The sequence below is a fragment of the Lepisma saccharinum genome, chromosome 3, assembly GCF_977018435.1.
Source record: "Lepisma saccharinum chromosome 3, izLepSacc3.1, whole genome shotgun sequence".
NCBI lineage: Eukaryota > Metazoa > Arthropoda > Insecta > Zygentoma > Lepismatidae > Lepisma > Lepisma saccharinum.
In genome coordinates, this window is record NC_139231.1 from 34,814,033 (window position 1) to 34,833,624 (window position 19,592).

The 19,592-nt window shown below is 37.1% G+C and overlaps 1 protein-coding gene across 3 annotated transcripts in view; it reads right to left on the reverse strand.

The window, feature by feature from the left end:
• Positions 1-19,592, reverse strand: part of LOC145984972 (unconventional myosin-IXb-like) — a 137,932-nt gene that overhangs the window by 87,793 nt on the left and 30,547 nt on the right. For all 3 annotated transcript variants that reach the window (XM_083118425.1, XM_083118423.1, XM_083118424.1), the window contains exons 7-10: positions 12,821-13,011; positions 4,643-4,818; positions 1,534-1,734; positions 10-145 (exon numbers count right to left, since the gene is read on the reverse strand). In XM_083118425.1, coding sequence (XP_082974551.1) covers positions 10-145; positions 1,534-1,734; positions 4,643-4,818; positions 12,821-13,011 — 704 coding nt within the window. The remainder of the gene's footprint in view (positions 1-9; positions 146-1,533; positions 1,735-4,642; positions 4,819-12,820; positions 13,012-19,592) is intronic.

The window sequence follows — 19,592 nt, forward strand, 5'->3', positions numbered from 1 at the left end:
GATACTTACATGGTATTTCACTTTTCCTGCATAATGCTTCACTTTAAATGCTGCTTCCCTTTTCTGAGGGATCTCGTAAAAATCATTCTCTTTGTGAACAGAATTGAACTTCTGCAGCAATGTTTCATTTGTTGCTCCTGGGAAACTGCAGAGAGATTATGGAATAAGAATTATAACATCAAACTACATACAACTATTTTGCTGGACAATTTTCCAAAATTAGCATCTATATCTTTTGTTCCTTTAAAAACATTTTCCACTGAGAATACCATATCTGGGTTTATATTAGAGCTTAAATTATTGCGTTTTGAGGAAAATTTAGGAAGGTTTTGTAATGCAATTTTTTTATATAAATTAGTAAAGTAAGCTATACATTGAAACAAATTACAATGACAGCCCATATAAATTATCATCGTTATATCATTCCAAAATAAATATTTAACAGATTTTAGTTCGAGATAAAGTACATTTATTTTTTTATATTAAATCTTCTCATGCATCTTCCACAGTATGACAAGCAACAATGGATGGAAAGTAAAGCATCAGTTTCCACACGTAAGACCTGAAACCAAGCCTGCTAATGCGTATATTGAGATTAATAGTCCATTTTCATGATGAATCAACACATCATATAAACCTATAATGGCCTCTTCCACCTGTAAGTTCCTCATGCCAGGAAGTTTTTTAAGCATACACTTTTCAAGTGTGCATTGCTGCACCGCAGGGTTTACTGAATAAGGATTTCTTGAGTAAATTTGCCTTTCTTCCTTCTTCTAACTGTGCCTGTATTGACACGAAATGTCAACAATGTACTTTCAGTGAAAGCACTAGAAATTCTATCCAAATAAAACCAACCTCACCTCTCTACAATGAAAAGTTCTCATTCCTTGAGTTTCTAAAAATAAAATAAAATCTCCATGCATTTGAAAAGTCCATGCTTTAAAAGTAATTTCAACTAAAAAATAAAACCAGCTTTTGCCAAACTTCCAATTTTCATATTATCTTGTAATTTCAGCATGTCCTACCTTATTAAGTATGTAAATGAACAAAAGAAAAATAATTGAAATATTATATGTAATTTTGGAGAAACATCATCCTAAATGCTACTGTGGTGTTGGACCACACAGGTATTGTTCACATCTTGCACTTTACACCACACACCACACCCTTCTGACTGCAGCAGAATTAAATTATCTTCCAAGTTACTTAAATCAGCGGTTCTTAAACTGTGGTCCGCAGGACATTCTCACGGGGTCAGCAAAACCCTCCTAGTATTCCACAAAGGTTCGGAAAAATACTAAGACAAGAGCATTTACTCTTTAATGATGCAAATTCCGAGCTTGAGTTAATAATTCTTGGGGGTCCGCGAGGGCAAGTGATCTCTGAAGGGGGACCGCAGTCTAGGGAAGTTCAAGAACAACTGACTTAAATCATTATTATACAGATATACTGATACAACTTTCTGAACGTGGAAAAGTATGAAGGACTAACCTACATTCCAAAATATAAAAATTAAATTATTCATGTACTTACTTGCACTGATCATCTAGAATGCACAACAATCCTCCAGGTTTTCCTTCAATCAACTGAAGACACCCTGTATTATCCATAAAATCTATATTGGTCCACTTGATACCTTCTTTCTTGTACTCCTCCTGCTCATATTTGAACACATGTTGGTTGAAATAGTACTGGAGGTGTTCATTTGCATAGTTGATACAGAATTGTTCAAAACTGAAATAAGAAGAATATTTCTATTAAGTGTCAAGTTCAAGAAAGAAATGATTGGGCCCAACAACTACTGCCCTCCTCAAAGAAAAATAACAAGGAAAGTGAAGATGAAAAAGAAAGAGAATTAAAAAAGTGTGACCATCCAGTGTGTGTGTATGTGTGTGTCAGAACCAATAAAAATGTGTTAAAACTATTTTCTTATGTTATTTATTCTTAATAATGGTGGTTGGTGAAAAGCCTGTTGAACATTTGTCTTTACATATACTTTCATCTTTCAAAATGGAGCAGTGCATGATATAACAATAGTAACTAATCAGCACCAGTATCCAGGGCAATTTCGCACTTAGTATTTTCATTGATGTCATTAACCTTTAGCCACTCGATCCTCTTACGCATGTAAATCCCTTGCCGCCAGAGCCAATTTTCAGCTAAATGCAGAGTTTTATAAAAATGACTCAGATCGAACGCTAATTGCTGTAGACAGACAAATGATGCATCGTTTTACTTGGAATGAACCATAGATTCGAACTATATAAAATGTATGCATATTCCGCAAATATATGGAGGGAGGGGGAGGAAACTGAAAATTCCAAAATTTTTAAAGAAAAAATGGTTTTTTTTCTCCTCCCCAACAAAAAGTATGGTATGTCATTATATTTGACATTTATTTACCATTGGCATGCCCAAAAATTATTTTGTGGGAAGTCACAAATGGCCATTTATGTCATGTGACATCAACTGACACCTAATTTCCTAGCACCTTTGTTACCCACTAGGTAGAGTCAGTGTGAATGCCTCAAGATCAGATACAGGAAATGTATAGTTTGAAAACAGGGCTTTTGTTCCAAAATCACTGGATAATGAGCAGACGTAGGTCACATTGCAGCAACTTAAAAAACATGTGCGTGGTGGCAACAAAGACGTGTTTTCGTCTTGCTTTCGAACTTTTCTTTGTAATAGCGCAGTTTTCCATCAAAACAGCTTTGCGAGGTTCAAAACAATGACTTTTTCCTGAGCTGGATGAGTCATCACTGTTATTGGCAAGCAACAGCTTTGCAGATGCTAGACAAAAAACTGGTGCAAGGTGCAGTGTAAAAACAAGGAGACTGGCTGGAAGTTCGAGCAACAGGTGGTCGAAGAGAAAATCCTCAGCAATTAAGATAACTCAACTGTCAAAGACTGAATTTTTATCAGCAGTGTGAAGAAGAAAGACTATGCACCAGACAATAATACTTTCCTATGCAGTAAATAGCATTAAAAAAAAAAATAGGTCCTGAATTCTGCAATTATCACATTGCCCTGCACACCAGTGACGGAGAATGAGCTGGGAAGGGGGAGGGTGCTCTTTTTTTTATTTTATACTTGTCCTGTGTTTTGTTCGTTTTCAAGAATGTATCCAGAACTGGTTGCCCCATTTTAGACGCCAAAGGAAAGGAAGAGCGGTCCACTTCCACCCACAACTGAAATCACCCAGTGTGCATACACGAGCAAGAAAGAGCAAGAAAATCATGGCTGAAACAATCGTCATCGCTGGCCCCCTCCCCCTATATGTTTGTTAAGGAAAAGAGAGAGAAGTCACTCAGCCAACGGAACACTTTTTTGGCAAATATTACGACATTGGTACAGTTAGGAAAGCGTATGAAGTGGGAACCAGGGATATATGATGCACGTAAGATCGAAGTAAACTTCTGCGGAAGCTTGGATGACAAATTATTAAGCGGGTTGACGATCTTTAGTTGGCCTATGTGGCTTTTATTATCTCTAATAGTTTCGCTAAGTGGTTACTGGAAGTTGTCTGCTACAAGGCCAAGAGTTGCTCCCTCATGAGGACCTGCTGAAATCTAGGTCAGAGCTGGACAGACGGTCCAGACTTCCAGGCACCATGCATCTGTGTTTTGGAACAATCCTGCGATCTTATCTCTAATTTCTCAAGGTGGTGCCCCCCCCCCCCCCCTTCAGTTGTCAGCAGCTCTTAAGACAAGGAAACAAGTCAAGATCGATTTAAAATAACATCTGAGCACATTTGATCTTCTCTTCTCGCGTATCCAAAAGCAAGCGAAATCACAATGGCAAAACAAGCCTGGCGCGTAAGTAGCGACCGTCGCTGTGCTTGGGGGAGGAGATAACAGAGGTCAAGTGCTATTGGATATCACTCAAGCATGGTGTGGTGGTGTCTATTTTTAGATCAGGCCCACTTGCAACCCGCAGAGCGCTCATGAAGGGAATTGCAACACAGCAAATAAAATGAGTGCAACAAACGTATTTTTCGGTCGATTTCCTTGATTTTTTCAACTTTTCTTTTCTCTCCTTTCTTCAAATTTTTCACAGTTCCCGGGAAAAGGGTTGTTACTTCGAGAGGGTTGTTAAATCCGGGGTCTTAGAATCGAGAGTTGACTGCATATAATGTTACTCACAGTTGAATATAACTACTTCATTGATGTTATTCTTAAATATAATCCTCTTGACTATTGATACACTTCTTCCAACATGTCACCAGTGACTCGATGCCCTTGCAAAAAAATATTTTATTTGCTGTCTCAACCAAGAATGTGTCACCTGCTGAACTTTTCAGAAATATCCTGCATAGGTGACCTGAGGAGGATCTAAATCCAGAGAGTAAGAATGAGGAGGTATAATTTCATTCATAATTCAACAATCGCCAGTGAATTTAACATGGTCAGCATGCAGCAAATGAATCACTGATTGCATCTCCTGTTTTGCGCATACTATGAGTGCTGACTTTTGATACATTACAGGGCTTCTGCTGTTAATGCAGGAATCTCAAGTAGAACAAGCATGCAAATTTTTCTCTTCATTAGAATATTAGCCACAATTTTATTGCAAAGTTCTGGTTATATATTGAACAACACTTGTACATGCACAAAACAAATGCTTATAATTTAGTACGTACCTGTTATACCCATCGAAATCTTCAAACCCAAATATATCCAACACACCGATGGAATTCCCCAAATGATCACGTGACGAATCCTTCTTTGATAACAGAGCATGATTTACCTGCAGGACTATCCAATCAAATAAGGCTCCATACAAACACTTGGCTATGGCATCTCTGGCAGCAATAGCCTAAGAAACAGCATGAAAGGTTATGTATTAGCCACAGTGTTGGCTTGGAACCAATACAATTTGCAAATGAAAATTTGCAGGAAAACCTCGTTAATATGAAGTTCAAGGGACCAAAAAATGTCAACTTCGAATTAAACGACTTCGAGTTATCCAAAGTTTTTAATTTGGCACCTGTTTTTCAGGTGGAAAAAAAATTAGTATAAATTAGACCCATAACGGATGTTATAAACTTGGTAATAGGTCACAAAATAAGCTTTATATGTACTATATAATAACATTGTAAGTTTTAAAAAAACTATTGACTTGCAAGTATGCCATGCAATTTTTTAAAGATAAAAGTAGAACATGAAAAAGTTTTCGCCAAAAAGTCTTGAAAAAAATGGCATTTTCTTTTTATTGTGCAGTTATTGATCTTCTATGAAATTCTTACAATTCCAGTTCCTGAGAAACCCGTTTGTATTGAAAACTACAGAAAGGAAAACAATCTCCCCATTATTACAAGCAAAACTCGAAGAATCTTGACAGCAGTTACACTGGCGCCAGCAAAAGTCTGGAGATAATGCAGAATGAATGTTGGGATTTACATGGTTCTGCTAGAGTTTTGTCCATTACAGGATTAACTGGTGTGATAAGATCTCTTGGGAGAGACAACACAAGTTTTCTCAGGACCAGACAAAAAATGCAGGGGGAGGGGTCAAGTGGACAATAAAGCTTTCCTTCTTTTTCTCACCCACACACATTCCTCAGCTGTAAATTTCATTCTAGTCCGGCTATCTAAAATTCATCATAAAAAGTAATGTTTCCTTGCTTCAGCCAACTTAATTTTCACCCCACCCCCCACCTCCCCCTTTCCAACAATCAGTCCAAACTCTTGCTCAACTTGTATTGTAATCCACCCTGAAAAACATACAATTTGCTTGCCCCAGATGTGGATCCGAGTACACAAATACAGTGCCGCACTTGGTAATCACTCAATTCAGACTGCTGCTAGGGGAAAAAAGAAAGAAAATATCAACATCCAGTCTTTGATACGAAAGAAACACAGTGGAACTGCAAGTGCCTCTCCCCAACGATTTGTTTACATTGCGGAGCAGTTAGGATCTTTTATTGCACAGAACTCTTATTGAAATGTCAAGGGACGATGTACAGCAATCAAGGTGTGCTCGATTCAGTCTTCAATAGTGACATGTAGAATGGTTTGGAAACTGTATGTTTAGTCCCGATGAATCCCTCATTGTAGCCTGATTGGTGAAGGTAGGTAAAGTTCCCCATGCACATAGCACAGTGCCATTAAAGCACATTTAAGGGTCGTGGTGGTAGAGCCCTACACATTCTCGATCTCAAGCCATATTGGAAGTGATGTCATCAGCACCACTCTCTGGCCACCTTTAGCTCACAAGGCTGCCCCAGGTAGGCATTTGAGGCTGGTTGAGCCCCAGGGTCACTTTATGCAGGGACAAGGCTGGAAAATTCCAACCTTAGATCACCTACCTGGGAATTGAACCCAGGTCTCCTGCGTAGCAATCAGATGCCCTAGTGACTAGATCATCCTTGTTCTGAAGAAAAGTGGCGGTTACATTACATTGAACCTTGTGTGCATTTTCTTCCAGCACCGCTCTGAGTGTTCAAGATGTTTATTCTTGTGTCGGGTGCAAAATAAAAGTTAACAATATTCCTTACCAGAAGGTGTAGGACAGAAAGTTGTTTTAACTTTTTCTTTCTGGAGACTGAATTTAGTTACTGTCAAATCAAAACTGCTTTGCAAGATTCAAAACAATGACGTTTTTACCTTCACACTGGATGAGTGATTGCTGTTATCGGTACGTGACAGCTTTGTAGACGCTAGACGAAACACTGGCACCAGCTGCAGCATAAACACAAAGAGACAGGCAATGGGTGGCAGAAGAGAAAATCCTGGTCGTTTTAAAAATAACGCAATGTTGAAGACAGAACTTTTATCAGCAGTGTGAAGAAAAAAGAAAATGTTCCTTGCTTTACATATTACCATGATGTCAATGCAACAGACATACAAGCAATATTTCCTATGCAGACAGTTGCATTCAAACAAAAAAGGGGGAAATTAATTCTGCAATTATCACATTGCACTGTACACCAGTGGCGGAGAATGAGCTGTTGCAGGGGTTGGGAGGGACTTTTTTTGTTCGATTTGAAGAACGTATCCAGGACTGGTTGCTTCATTTTACATGTCAAAGGAAAGGGATGAGGTATCCACTTCCACCCTCACCCGTAATCAGGCCTTGTGCACACACAAGGAAGAAAATCGTGGTCTCGATTTATCCGTACTGATATACATCAAAAAGGTTATTGGATGGGGAATGGGAAGAACTTCGGATTAAAGGGTACTTCGTATTAACCAATATCATATTAACGAGGTTTTCCTGTAAATGTTAAAAACAATATTTAGTACATGCAAGTTTATCATGTCATATTCTATCAATCATATTTGAAATCATGAAAATATTTGTTTCAGGCTTACATTACAATACTTTTCTACCATTATGTTAATCACAAGACAAAATGGAACCAATGATGGGATAAATATAAATGAACACCTGTGGCCATGCTACAATTTGAACCTGACACTTTTATTGGAAAGTTCATGAATCAATGTGCATGGCCACCACTGGAACAGTACTGGTTAGAGTCGAAGAGCTATATGAAAGCGGCTGACCTTGAACAAGCCTCGATGCGCAGTAGCAGGATGAGGAAGTGCAGACTGCCGTGGAAAACGTGCAATGTCATTGTTTTGTTTTTCGAACGGTAAGAATCGGTTTGGTTTTCGTTGTGACTGTTCGTGTTTCTTCGGTGTGATCACAAAAATGTGTCAATATACGTGTGCAAGATGGCTACAGAAACACCTAAGCGTCGTGTTCTACACAAACAAGCACAAGATATGGTGTACAAAGTGTATCAGTTCTTCAAAAGTGAATCTTGCAGTGCAGACAATGCCTCGTGTTAGTCAGGGAGCAGTGTTGCCAAATGTCAGGAGTGTACAGCAGCTACATGTGGGATAGTTCCGACTATTGCGAAAGGCAGGTCGTCGATCGGTGATACAGGGTCGGTTTCTTTTCGCTCGCCTGGCAAACGTCATAATCGGCAAAAGAATGTTACGCACTTGGAAGATTTTGATAAAGGGGTATTGCATAATATTACATTTGATATGTACGCAAATGGCGAATTTCCTACTGCAGTGAAACTTAGGGCTAAATTGAAGGAAGCTATCGGGTTTGCAGGCAGTACGTGGTCAGTGTTAAAAATTTTGAAAAATGTGGATATAGGAAAGGCAACGATGGGGGGAAATTTTTAATGGAGAGGGGTGATGTTGTAGCTGGGAGAGTGATCTTCCTCAGAACCATGCACGAATCAGGAAAGCTGGTACTGCAAATATATACTATTTAGATGAAACCTGGGTCAACCAGAATCACACGAACAAGCTGCTGGAGAATGAGTGATAGTTCTGGTGGGTTAAAGGTGCCATTAGGAAAAGGCGCTCGTCTTATTGTGTGTCATGCTGGTTCAGCTGCTACAGGCTTTGTGACCCAAAGTAAATTGGTTTTCCGCTAAAAAACAAACAGTACTGACAATCATTCAGAAATGCCGTGTTTCAAAACTGGTTTCACGAGCAGTTCTTGCCATTTCTCGCTCCTGAATCCGTGATTGTAATGGACAACGCGAGCATACATTCCTTGTAAGTGGATAAAATGCCTTGTTCGAACACAAGAAAGGCGGATATTATGCCATGGCTCTGTAACAAGAACATTCCGCACACAAGCACGCAAACCTGAGTAGAATTGTTGCAGTTTGTGAACTCACCAACTCACAAAAGTTACGAAATCGATATAATAGCAAGAGAATATCGTCACAGAGTTGTTCGTCTCCCACCTTATCATTGTCAGTACAACCCGATTGAAATGATTTGGGCCCAGGTGAAGGGGTACGTAGCTGACAAGAACAAGACTTTCAAAATTGCCGACATACAGAAACTGACTCACGAAGTAATAGACAGAATACGTGTTTCCGAGTGGGCAGATTGTGTGGCTCACACGGAGAAAATACAAGAAGATGACTTCCAGCGTGAAATAGTCAAAGACGATGTCCTCGAGCAGGTCATTATAAATTTGCAAGACACGGATTCAGAAGACCTTGAATCAAGTGACGAGGTTGACAGCAGTACAGAATGAGCGTTATGTAAGTAAATGGCATTTTAATTTTTCTTTTCAGTTCATATTATGCATGCCAGACAGTTGTTTTGTTATTGTGAGTGCCACAAGACCGGCGCATGGTATCTGCGACAAACGAAATTGCCTTTGCCGCACCGCGAAAGAATGAATCAAGTTCTTCTCTCGTTTTCTCAGTAACCAAATAACACATTGCTGTAAATATTATACGAACTTAAAATTTGGAGTTTTCTTTGTAACTTTCTCACTGGAAGTTATTTCAAATGTAATTTAATAAAAATCGGCTCGCAAGAGAACTTTTTCTCTATACAATAATGATCAATAAAATATTTAATTTCTTTCGCTTACTTTCAAGATTCTACACGTTTAATTTACAGAACAATACAATTGTCTACAGTTTTCTGGTAATACTCGTGCAGGATTGGTATCGATTGTTGAAATAATAGCCTTGCAGTGGCAATTTACAATTGTTCGAATGTAAGCCATTGTTTTTTTTATTTTGTAAGAGCTGGCGAGAACCCCGAATGGTGAGTAGGTTGCAACAGCGGAAATGTATCTCCCTCTATCTGCGTGGACTTGTCAAGGTCAGCCGCTTTCATACCGCTCGTCGACTCTAGAATTGGTAATTCAATTTCAAGAGTTAATATACTGAAAAGGAGTCCATTAGATCCTCGATTTTACACTTTTCAGGAAACCAAGGTGGAACACTTTAAATGTAGGAAAATGTGAAATCCGAAAAACATTACATAACATTTTCTCCACTGAGACCATGAAGAATGAATGTATAAAGCAGGAAATGTAAAAATACGGGAACATAAAAAATGGGGTTGTATTGTGCAGTACTCACATATCCATGAAACTGTCTTCATGATGTCCTAATAATTAACTTGCTGCAGCAACTAAATGTTAGTAAAAGTAACATTACTGGTAAACAAATGCACACACCAGAGAAATTTGCAGCAAAAAAAAAGGGTTACACAATCACTAGGGCCAAGCTGATACCAGCTGAAACTTTTCTGGCAGACTTTAATCATCATAAAATTTTCCAAAACTTGAAGTTTCTTTTTATTTTGCACCAGTTTTGTGTGAAAAAAGATATTTTGTGATGACATAAAAGGTATTTTAATATTCTGATGGAATTCTTGAATATTTCAAAGCAAAACTCTTGGTAAATTTATACATAAGTCATTCCATGCGAAATCAACACAGCCCACTACCTGACCATCTCCGATTTTCATGAAATTTGGGGAGTTGAAACTATGCATAGAACTTAGTGAGTATAAACATTTTTAGTTCCGTGCGTCTTGTAATTGTTAAATTATTCAAAGTTAAAGTTAGCATAAATTGCCCTTTTTGAACCCGCTTAGCTATACTAAATTTGCTGTAACTCCGCCCCTATTTTGCCTAGGAAGCTCAAATAAAGCTTATTGTACAGGGAATTGAACAAGCTTTCCAGTGATATATAACAAGCATACCTTTGGATAAAAATATAATTTTGTCACGTGACCTTGACCTTTGACCTTGAATATCTCAAAACATGTCATCACCAAAAATCGTGAAAAAAATATATTTGGTCCCTCATACCATACTCTAAAACATATCAAAAAATCATTCTGGGACTGCAGTGGGATCAGAAGATACAAAATAATATGTGTAACTATGTGACTGATAAAAGCCCCATTACATGAACTATGAAGAGTCAAATGTCCCTTAACACCCCCTACAAAATGTGAAGGAGTTATCCTGGGTATAATGGGCCATGAAAGAAATAGGTTAGGCACAGGGAGATCCCTAGTCGTGTGTGTCAAGCGCAGGTCCGGCATATTGTTGACCGCCATATTGAATTCGACGCAAAAATTTCAAAGGAAAGGGGGTGATGTGATATATCAAATGAGGCTAGAATTTCACGAGAAATGAAGTGACGAAGGATTTTCCAACGTATCTCACGCCAGCAAAAAGTTATACACATATCTTTCACTTACGATATATGCACATTATAATGTCAATGTTCCTGTGAGCACACTCGCATAGAACATTTGGTAATGTAGCATGTGCAACAACATCGCAAGCAGCAACTATGCCTTCTCTCAGATGGTCAATATCAGGGACTTTTAGTGCATGCACCATTTTCTTCAAATGTTTCTGAAGGTAAAAGTCCTCCTAAGATGTTAGATCTGGGGAATGTGCAGGCCTTTTAATAGATCCCCGTGTGCCCATCAATCTACCTAGAAAATTACCATGAAGAAATTGCCACAATGTCCACATAGTGTGGTCACACACTGTCCTGTTTCAAAACACTGCAAAAGTGCAATATCACGTAAGCAAGGGTGAAAAAACCTGTTCACTTAACAAATCCAAGAAGCCCTTACCATTTAAGGTTCCGTTGTTGAATATGGACCAACCATTTCCATTCGCCATACATTATACCACATAATTAGCTTACCAGCAACAACCATTCGACTGAGCAAATCACAGGTATTGCATATTATTTTTATTAACTTCACCGTGAAAATAAAAATTTGCCTCGTCACTGAAGAATTTTTCATTCCAAAGGAAGTGTCACGTAATTGTTTGAGATACTTTTCCCAATATTCTTCACTATTCAACTATTTGGTGAATGTAGCTGATTAAAATCATATGCAATGGTGCATATACTTGTTTCTGTCCCAAGATGTCAGTGTGATCTCGATGAGTTCCTAACATGTTAGGAGCATTCCAATGCTTTGTTTTTAACACCTCGAAAAGGAGAAAATGGTTACAAGCATGCAGTAATAAATTTTTGCTGGTTAAATATATGTTGGATAAACCTTCGTCACTTCATTTCTCGTGAAATTCTAGCCTCATTTGATATATCACATCACCCCCTTTCCTTTGAAATTTTTGCGTTGAATTCAATATGGCGGTCAACAATTTGCAGAACCTGCGCTTGACACACACGGCTAGGGATCTCCCCGTGCCTAACCTATTTCTTTCATGGCCAATTATACCCAGGATAACTCCTTCACATTTTGTAGGGGGTGTTAAGGGACATTTGACTCTTCATAGTTCATGTAATGGGGCTTTTATCAGTCACATAGTTACACATATTATTTTGTATCTTCTGATCCCATTGCAGACCCAGAATGATTTTTTGATATGTTTTAGAGTAATATTTTTTTTCACGATTTTTGGTGATGACATGTTTTGAGATATTCAAGGTCAAAGGTCAAGGTCACGTGACAAAATTATATTTTTATCCAAAGGTAGGCTTGTTATATATCACTGGAAACCTTGTTCAATTCCCTGTACAATAAGCTTTATTTGAGCTTCCTAGGCAAAATATTGGCGGAGTTACAACACATTTAGTATAGCTAAGCGTGCTCAAAAAAGGAAATTTCTGCAAACTTTGACCTTGAATAATTTAACAATTACAAGACTCACGAGACTAAAAATTTTCATAGTTACTAAGTTCTATGCATAGTTTCAACTCCCCAAATTTCATGAAAATCGGAGATGGTCAGGTTAAAAATTGCACATATCTGTGTTGATTTGGCATGGAATGACTCACATATAACTGAAGTGAAATACTTACACACTAACATTAATGTGTTTGCTTTTGTTAATTGTTAAAATTTTCAAGCGTCTGTATCTGTATTGGTAAGAATCTGTAAGAGTAACAGCTGGTTCAAATTGGTATTGACTCAGCCCTAGAAATCACCAATAATCACAGAAAATACCAATTTCTTGCCAGAAGAACAATAGAGCATTTCACAATACTCTGATTTACATATTCCAAATTCTCACAGAACAGTGTAACCTCTCACCTCAGGTAATCTGTAGTTAATGACCAACGTCTCTCCGGAAGCACGAGCCTTTTTAGCAGTCAGGGCTGCCAAAAGTGTTTCCTGCTTCACATGTAGCAATTCAGAAATGAGGAGCACTATTTCTGGATTCTTTACAGCTACTGCTTCATCATGATGATATGCAGATTTTCGGGGCTGAAATTCAACATTTCCTGAAATTAAAGAACAAAGCATACATTAGACTTGCAGCAATTTCCAATCCTCAAATAAGACTGCATTTTAAAATGATTATCTACACTTCTTTCGCTTACATTTCATGTACAAAACAAAGATGATTTTGATTGATTGATTTGATTTATTTTACTTTGCTTTTCCACCACTTTTGGCTAAATGTGAAGATGAGTGATGATATGATGAAACTGATGGAGGAACACTGACAAAGAACACCCATGTCCAGAGTTGGATTTCACCCCAGGACCACCAATGTTTTACTGCTCTTGTTAATCACTCCACTGAGGTAGGAAAAATATAATGAGTGGTCCATTTATAATGATAGTATGAAATATCTCATGCAGAATGCATCCAATCGAAAAAAGAAACAGAAAAAAGTTTGATACTATTGAGGGGGTAAGTCAATGCCGCAAAAATTTCATCGCCGCCACCCCCCCCCCTTAGGGGGGTGGGGGGTAAATGTGAAATTTCAAATGGAACATCCCCATTCGTTTTACATATTTGCATTCAGTGTTGAAAAAGAAGTATTTTTTGTTCAAAAAATTTTGTAAAAAATTGCAACCTTTGAACATTTATAAACATTTGGTAGTTTCAGTTTCATTTTGTTCCCTTTATGTAATAACAGTTTTGGTTTCCGTTGAGAACATTGCAAAAATGACAAAAAATGTGTGCAAAGAATTCGGCAAAAGAAAATTGTTTGCAATTTATGTTTTTGTGTAACAATAAATAATATTAGTTTGTTCCAACTATTTGGTTTCAAGGAACAATTTTATATGAACAACAAAATGAAGTATGTTACTACAAATTAGTTATCATTTGAGGTACACAAATAAATGTTTAAAGGAGCAAATGTTCAAAATGATGACCGTTCTCTTCAATGCATTTCAAAACACGGTGTCTGAAGCTCCACACTGTTCGTCCCAAAATGTCAGGAATGATAGAGACAAAAGCATCAATAATTCGTTGCCGCATGTTTTCTGGAGTTGGAACAATTGTTTGAGACAGGGTTTTGTACAGACACCCAAAGTCATCCTGTTCTGCTGTGGAAAGATATGCAGGCAGCATTCCAGTTCACTTGGCATACATCATTTGTGCGTAAGCTTTTGTGCAAGTTGCATTGAGGTTGTGACTGTGTGCATGTTTCTGTGGGCAGTCAAGGTGAACCAGAACATCGAAAAACCTGAAAATTGTGAAGTAAGTGATGATGTGTATGACACATCGTTCCCCTTTGTACAAATTTGACTGTTTTGTTTTCTTAATGACCTTTCCGTTTGTTCCAATTCTTATAGTTATCAATCTTAGTCTCTGTGATGTACGTAGATTTCTTTAATGTTCAGTACAATCACCAATAATGTCAAGATAGAGACTAACCTTTATGTACATTTCTTGTATGTTCGGTTACCAGGGAAATTACGATGGTGTTTTTTTGCTTTTCAGGAGGTTCGGGCATGCAGATTGAAATAGTGGGGATTGTGAATTGTAATGTGCTGTTATTTATTTTGAATTACCTATGGATTTGAAGGGATAAGTCTTTGAATATTAACACCATGCTACCGTTATGTTAGTGAAAATGTGACTGTGTTTTATTAAATCTACGAAGGATCTGAGATGTGATTACCCGTACCATATTTGTGTTGGAGTGAAATAATGTAAATGTCTCTCCTGTATCTTGGCAGGGTACCAATGATTTAGTAGTATCACGTTTGTCGAATTGAGAAGTAGGTTTGTAAAATGGTGCGTCTGTCAATACAAGCAAAAGTTGATATCATTCTGCTTTACGGTGAAGTACATCAAAATGTTGAAGCTACAAGAACTTTGTACAGCAATCGATTCGAGGACCGAGATACTCCAGGCATTGCAACCTTCTACCGCATAGTGAAAATTCACGGAAACTGGCACTATTCATCTAAAATCTAAAACCAGGAGGAAAACTGTTACAAATGAAGAGGCTGCAATTAATGTTTTATGTGCTGTTGCTTACAATCCCCACATCAGCACAAGGTGAATATCCCTAGGATCCGGAATTTCTAAAACCAGTACTCTTGAGAATTCTGAGAAGTTTCAAGTTCCATCCGTACCGTATGTCTATGCACCAGGAACTTCATGGCGAAGACTTTCAAAATCCTTTCAATTTGTGCAATTGGGCACTGCAACAGATGCAAATGAATGAACGATTCTTTTCATCGGTGTTATTCTCTGACAAATCGTCATTCGATAACAATGGTCATATCAACACACACAATATGCATTATTGGTCTGTTGAAAATCTGTATTGGATTTGAGAAGTTGAACACCAAAGACCTTGGAGTGTAAATGATTGGTGCGGAATAATTGGAAGCCGATTGATTGGACCATATTTCATTGAAGGCACATTAAATGGACAAAAGTACACAGAGTTTTTGGTAAATATTCTGCCAGGGCTGTTAGACACAAAGTTTCCTAGTCGATGGATAGGACGTGGAGGACAAGTTTCTTGGCCAGCTCGTTCACCCGATCTCACGTCGCCTGATTTCTGCCTTTGGAGACTATTTAAAGAAAAGTGCTACCACGAAGTTCCAAGAACGCCAGAAAACATGCGGCAACGAATTATTGATGTTTGTGCCTCTATTACTCCTGACATTTTGGAACGAACAGTGTGAAGCTTCAGACACCGTGTTTAGAAATGCATTGAAGAGAACGGTCATCATTTTGAACATATGAAATTGTTCCTTGAAACCAAATAGTTGGAACAAATTATTATTATTTATTGTTACACAGAAACATAAATTGCAAACAATTTTCCATTGCCGAATTCTTTGCACACATTTTTTTAATAAAATTCGTTTTTTGCAATGTTCCCAATGGAAACCAAAACTGTTATTACATAAAGGGAACAAAATGAAACTGAAAGTACCAAATGTTTATAAATGTTCGAAGGTTGCAATTTTTTTACAAAATTTTTTGAACAAAAAATACTTCTTTTTCAACACTGAATGCAAATATGTAAAACGAATAGGGGTGTTCCATTTGAAATTTCACATTTACTCCCCCCCCAGGGGTGGGAGGCAGCGATGAAATTTTTATGGCATTGGCTTACCCCCTCAATAGTATCAAACTTTTTTCTGTGCAATTTTTGGATTGGATGCATTCTCCATGCGATATTCCATACTGTCATTATAAATGGACCACCCGGTATATTAACCAAGGATGGACCAACATGAAATTTTTGTCTATACTGATTTACTGATACAAATAATCAATATTTAGTGATCTGATATAAAATTGGCAAAGTTTCTGAAGTTTCTGGAAGAGAATGATTGATAGAGTTGGTGCTTTAAGTCCACTTTATGCACAGATAGGCTAATAGGGATTGGTCCTACAGTTTAAAGTGGGATCCGAACCACTATGTGCCTCCACCAAGTATCGAACCCTGGACCCATTGATTAAAAGGTGACGACGCTGCCACAATGCCATTGGGGAGGCCCTAAAAGCATGAATGATTCACCAACCTCCTTAATTAATGCATGTAACCAGATGAATCCACTTACTTTTGCCTTTGAAAAACTGTGTACTCTGACATTTTCTTTACGATGAATGATATGTTTATGTACCTAAAAATATTGACAAAATGGCAGAATTAAGGCAAATTATACATTTATGCAATTGCAATTGGAATAAAATTATTGGTAATTTTACCAATATTCCTATATCAGCTGATACTGATAGAGAACTGATTACACTGTTCTGTACCTAATTTTGATCATGAAATATGAAAAGAATTCACACATGAAAATTAATCTTTATACAGCCGGGCATATGCAGTTTTACAGGGTAGGTGGTGTAAAATTATTTTAATAAACATACATGCCCCAACGGAAGATAAAGATGATTTTTATACAGAGTTAGAACAGGTCTTTGATAAATTTTCTCAGTATGATATGAAAATTCTGTTAGGTGACTGTAATGCACAGATTGGCAAAGAAGAGACATTTAAACCCACGATTGGTAAAGAAAGTCTTCATGAATTAAGTAATGATAATGGTATAAGATTGATTAATTTTGCAACCTTAAAGAATTTAATTGTGAAAAGTACCACTTTTTAAACATAAAGATATCCATAAATATACCTAGTCTTCTCCAGATGGTAAAACTCATAATCAGATAGATCATATTCTCATTGATAAAAAAAGGCTAAAAAGGTAAAGGTAAAGTGTTCCCCTGTGCTTAGCACCATGCCATGAAGGCCTATAGGGGGTGTGGGGGTAATGCCCCACACTTCCTTGATCTGGTCGTGAGTGGGGGTGATGTGATCAGCACCATGCCCCTGACCACCTTTACCCCGCAGGGTTTCCCCCTGTTACCCACATTATACGACGCTGGGTGGGCAGCGGGGCCGCTTCCAACGTTAGAAAAGTTCCCGGATTTGAACCGGCCGGGGATTGAACCCGGGACCTTGAGCATGGTAGTCAGACGCGTTACCGACTGAGCCACCGCGGCCACCTAGTATACTAGTATAATTGACGTTCGTACATATAGAGGTGCTGACTGTGCCAGTGACCATTATTTAGTAATTGCTAAATTAAGAGACTCTCAGTGAAAAATCAGAAGCAACAAAATCTAAAAGTTATAAAATTTGATACAGGAAAGTTTACTGATGAAAGAATTAAGAAAGATTACCAAATTAAACTGTCAAACAGATTTGATGTTTTGCAGGATTTAAATGATGAAAATATAAATGAAACAGACGTAAATAAGAATTGGGAACACATACATAATGCAATAGAATCAGCAGCTAAAGAAAGTATAGGATACCATAAACCGAGAAGAAAGTAAGCCACGGTTTGATAATGAATGTCATAATCTAATAGAAATAAGAAATCAGGCTAGACTTAGGTGGTTAAATAACTCTGATGATACAAATCTAAACAATTATAATAGAATAAAACGAGAAGTTAACCGCACGATTAGAAGTAAAAAAAGAGATTACTTGAAAAGCAAAATTAATGAAATTGAAACAAACAGCAAAAATAAAAATGTCAGAGATTTATATAAAGGTGTAAATGAGTTTAGAAAGGGGTGGCAACCTAAAGTAAACTTGATAAAAGATAAAGATGGTGATTTTCTAGCTGACCCAAGCGATATTCTAAATAGATGGAAGAACTACTTTAATGACCTTTTAAATGTTCATGTAGGAGATAAATCAGAAGTAATGAAGTACACACAGCAGAACCTTTAGTTCCAGAACCTAACTTCACTGAAGTTAAAGATGCTATTAAAAGGCTAAAGAATAACAAAGCACCTGGCATTGATTTAATACCAGCTGAGTTAATTAAATATGGTGGAAATTCATTAATACGTCAAATTCATACATTAATTTCTTTAATATGGAATAAAGAAGAAATCCCTCAACAGTGGAAAGAATCCATAATTGTTCCTGTGGTTAAAAAAGGTGATAAAATGAACTGCAATAATTACCGTGGAATTTCTCTACTCTCAACAACATACAAAATATTGTCTAACATTCTTAACAAGACTAACCCCATATGCTAATGAAATTATAGGTGATTATCAATGTGGATTTAAATGTAACAGATCAACTACAGATCAAATTTTTCACATCAGACAGACACTTGAAAAAAAGTGGGAATATAATCAAAATGTCTCTCAGCTATTCATTGATTTTAAAAAAAACCTTATGATTCGGTCAAAAGAGAGAAATTACATAATATATTAGTAGAGTTTGGAATACCTAAGAAGCTTGTTAGTATGATAAAAATATGCACCAGTGAAACAGAAAGTAAAATTCGTGTGGGTATTAATATGTCTGACAAATTTACAATTCATGATGGGTTAAAACAAGGAGATGCATTATCTCCATTGCTCTTTAATTTTGCATTAGAATATGCTGTTAGGAAGGTAAAAGAAACTAAAGAAGGACTAAAATTAAATGGTGTGACTCAGTTGTTAGCATATGCAGATGATGTAGACTTACTGGGGGATGATGTGAATACAATTAAGAATAATGCTAAAATATTTTTCAAAACTGCTAAAGAGATAGGTTTGGAAGTTAACAAAGACAAAACTAAATATATGCTTACAGGCCGAAACCAAGTGTTAGGTAATAATCAAAATCTAATTATTGATAACAACTCGTTTGAACCAGTTTCCAAAAACAAATAGTTAGGAGTAATATTAACAAATGAAAATTATATTAAAGAGGAAATAAAAAGTAGGCTTAATTCAGGAAATGCATGTTACTTCTCTCTTCATAAACTTTTGTCTTCTTGTTTAATATCTAAGAAACTAAAAGTTAAAATATACAAAACAGTAATTTTGCCTGTAGTATTATATGGATGTGAAACTTGGTCCTTTACATTGAAAGAGGAACATAAATCGAGAGTATTTGAAAATAAGATCCTTAGGAAAATCTTTGGACCTAAAAGGGATGAGGAGATAGGTGAGTGGAGAAGGTTACATAATTTAGAACTACATAATTTGTATTCATGTCCAGATATTATTAGAATAATTAAGTCAAGAAGACTTAGGTGGGCAGGCCATGCGGCACGAATGGGAGATGAAAGAG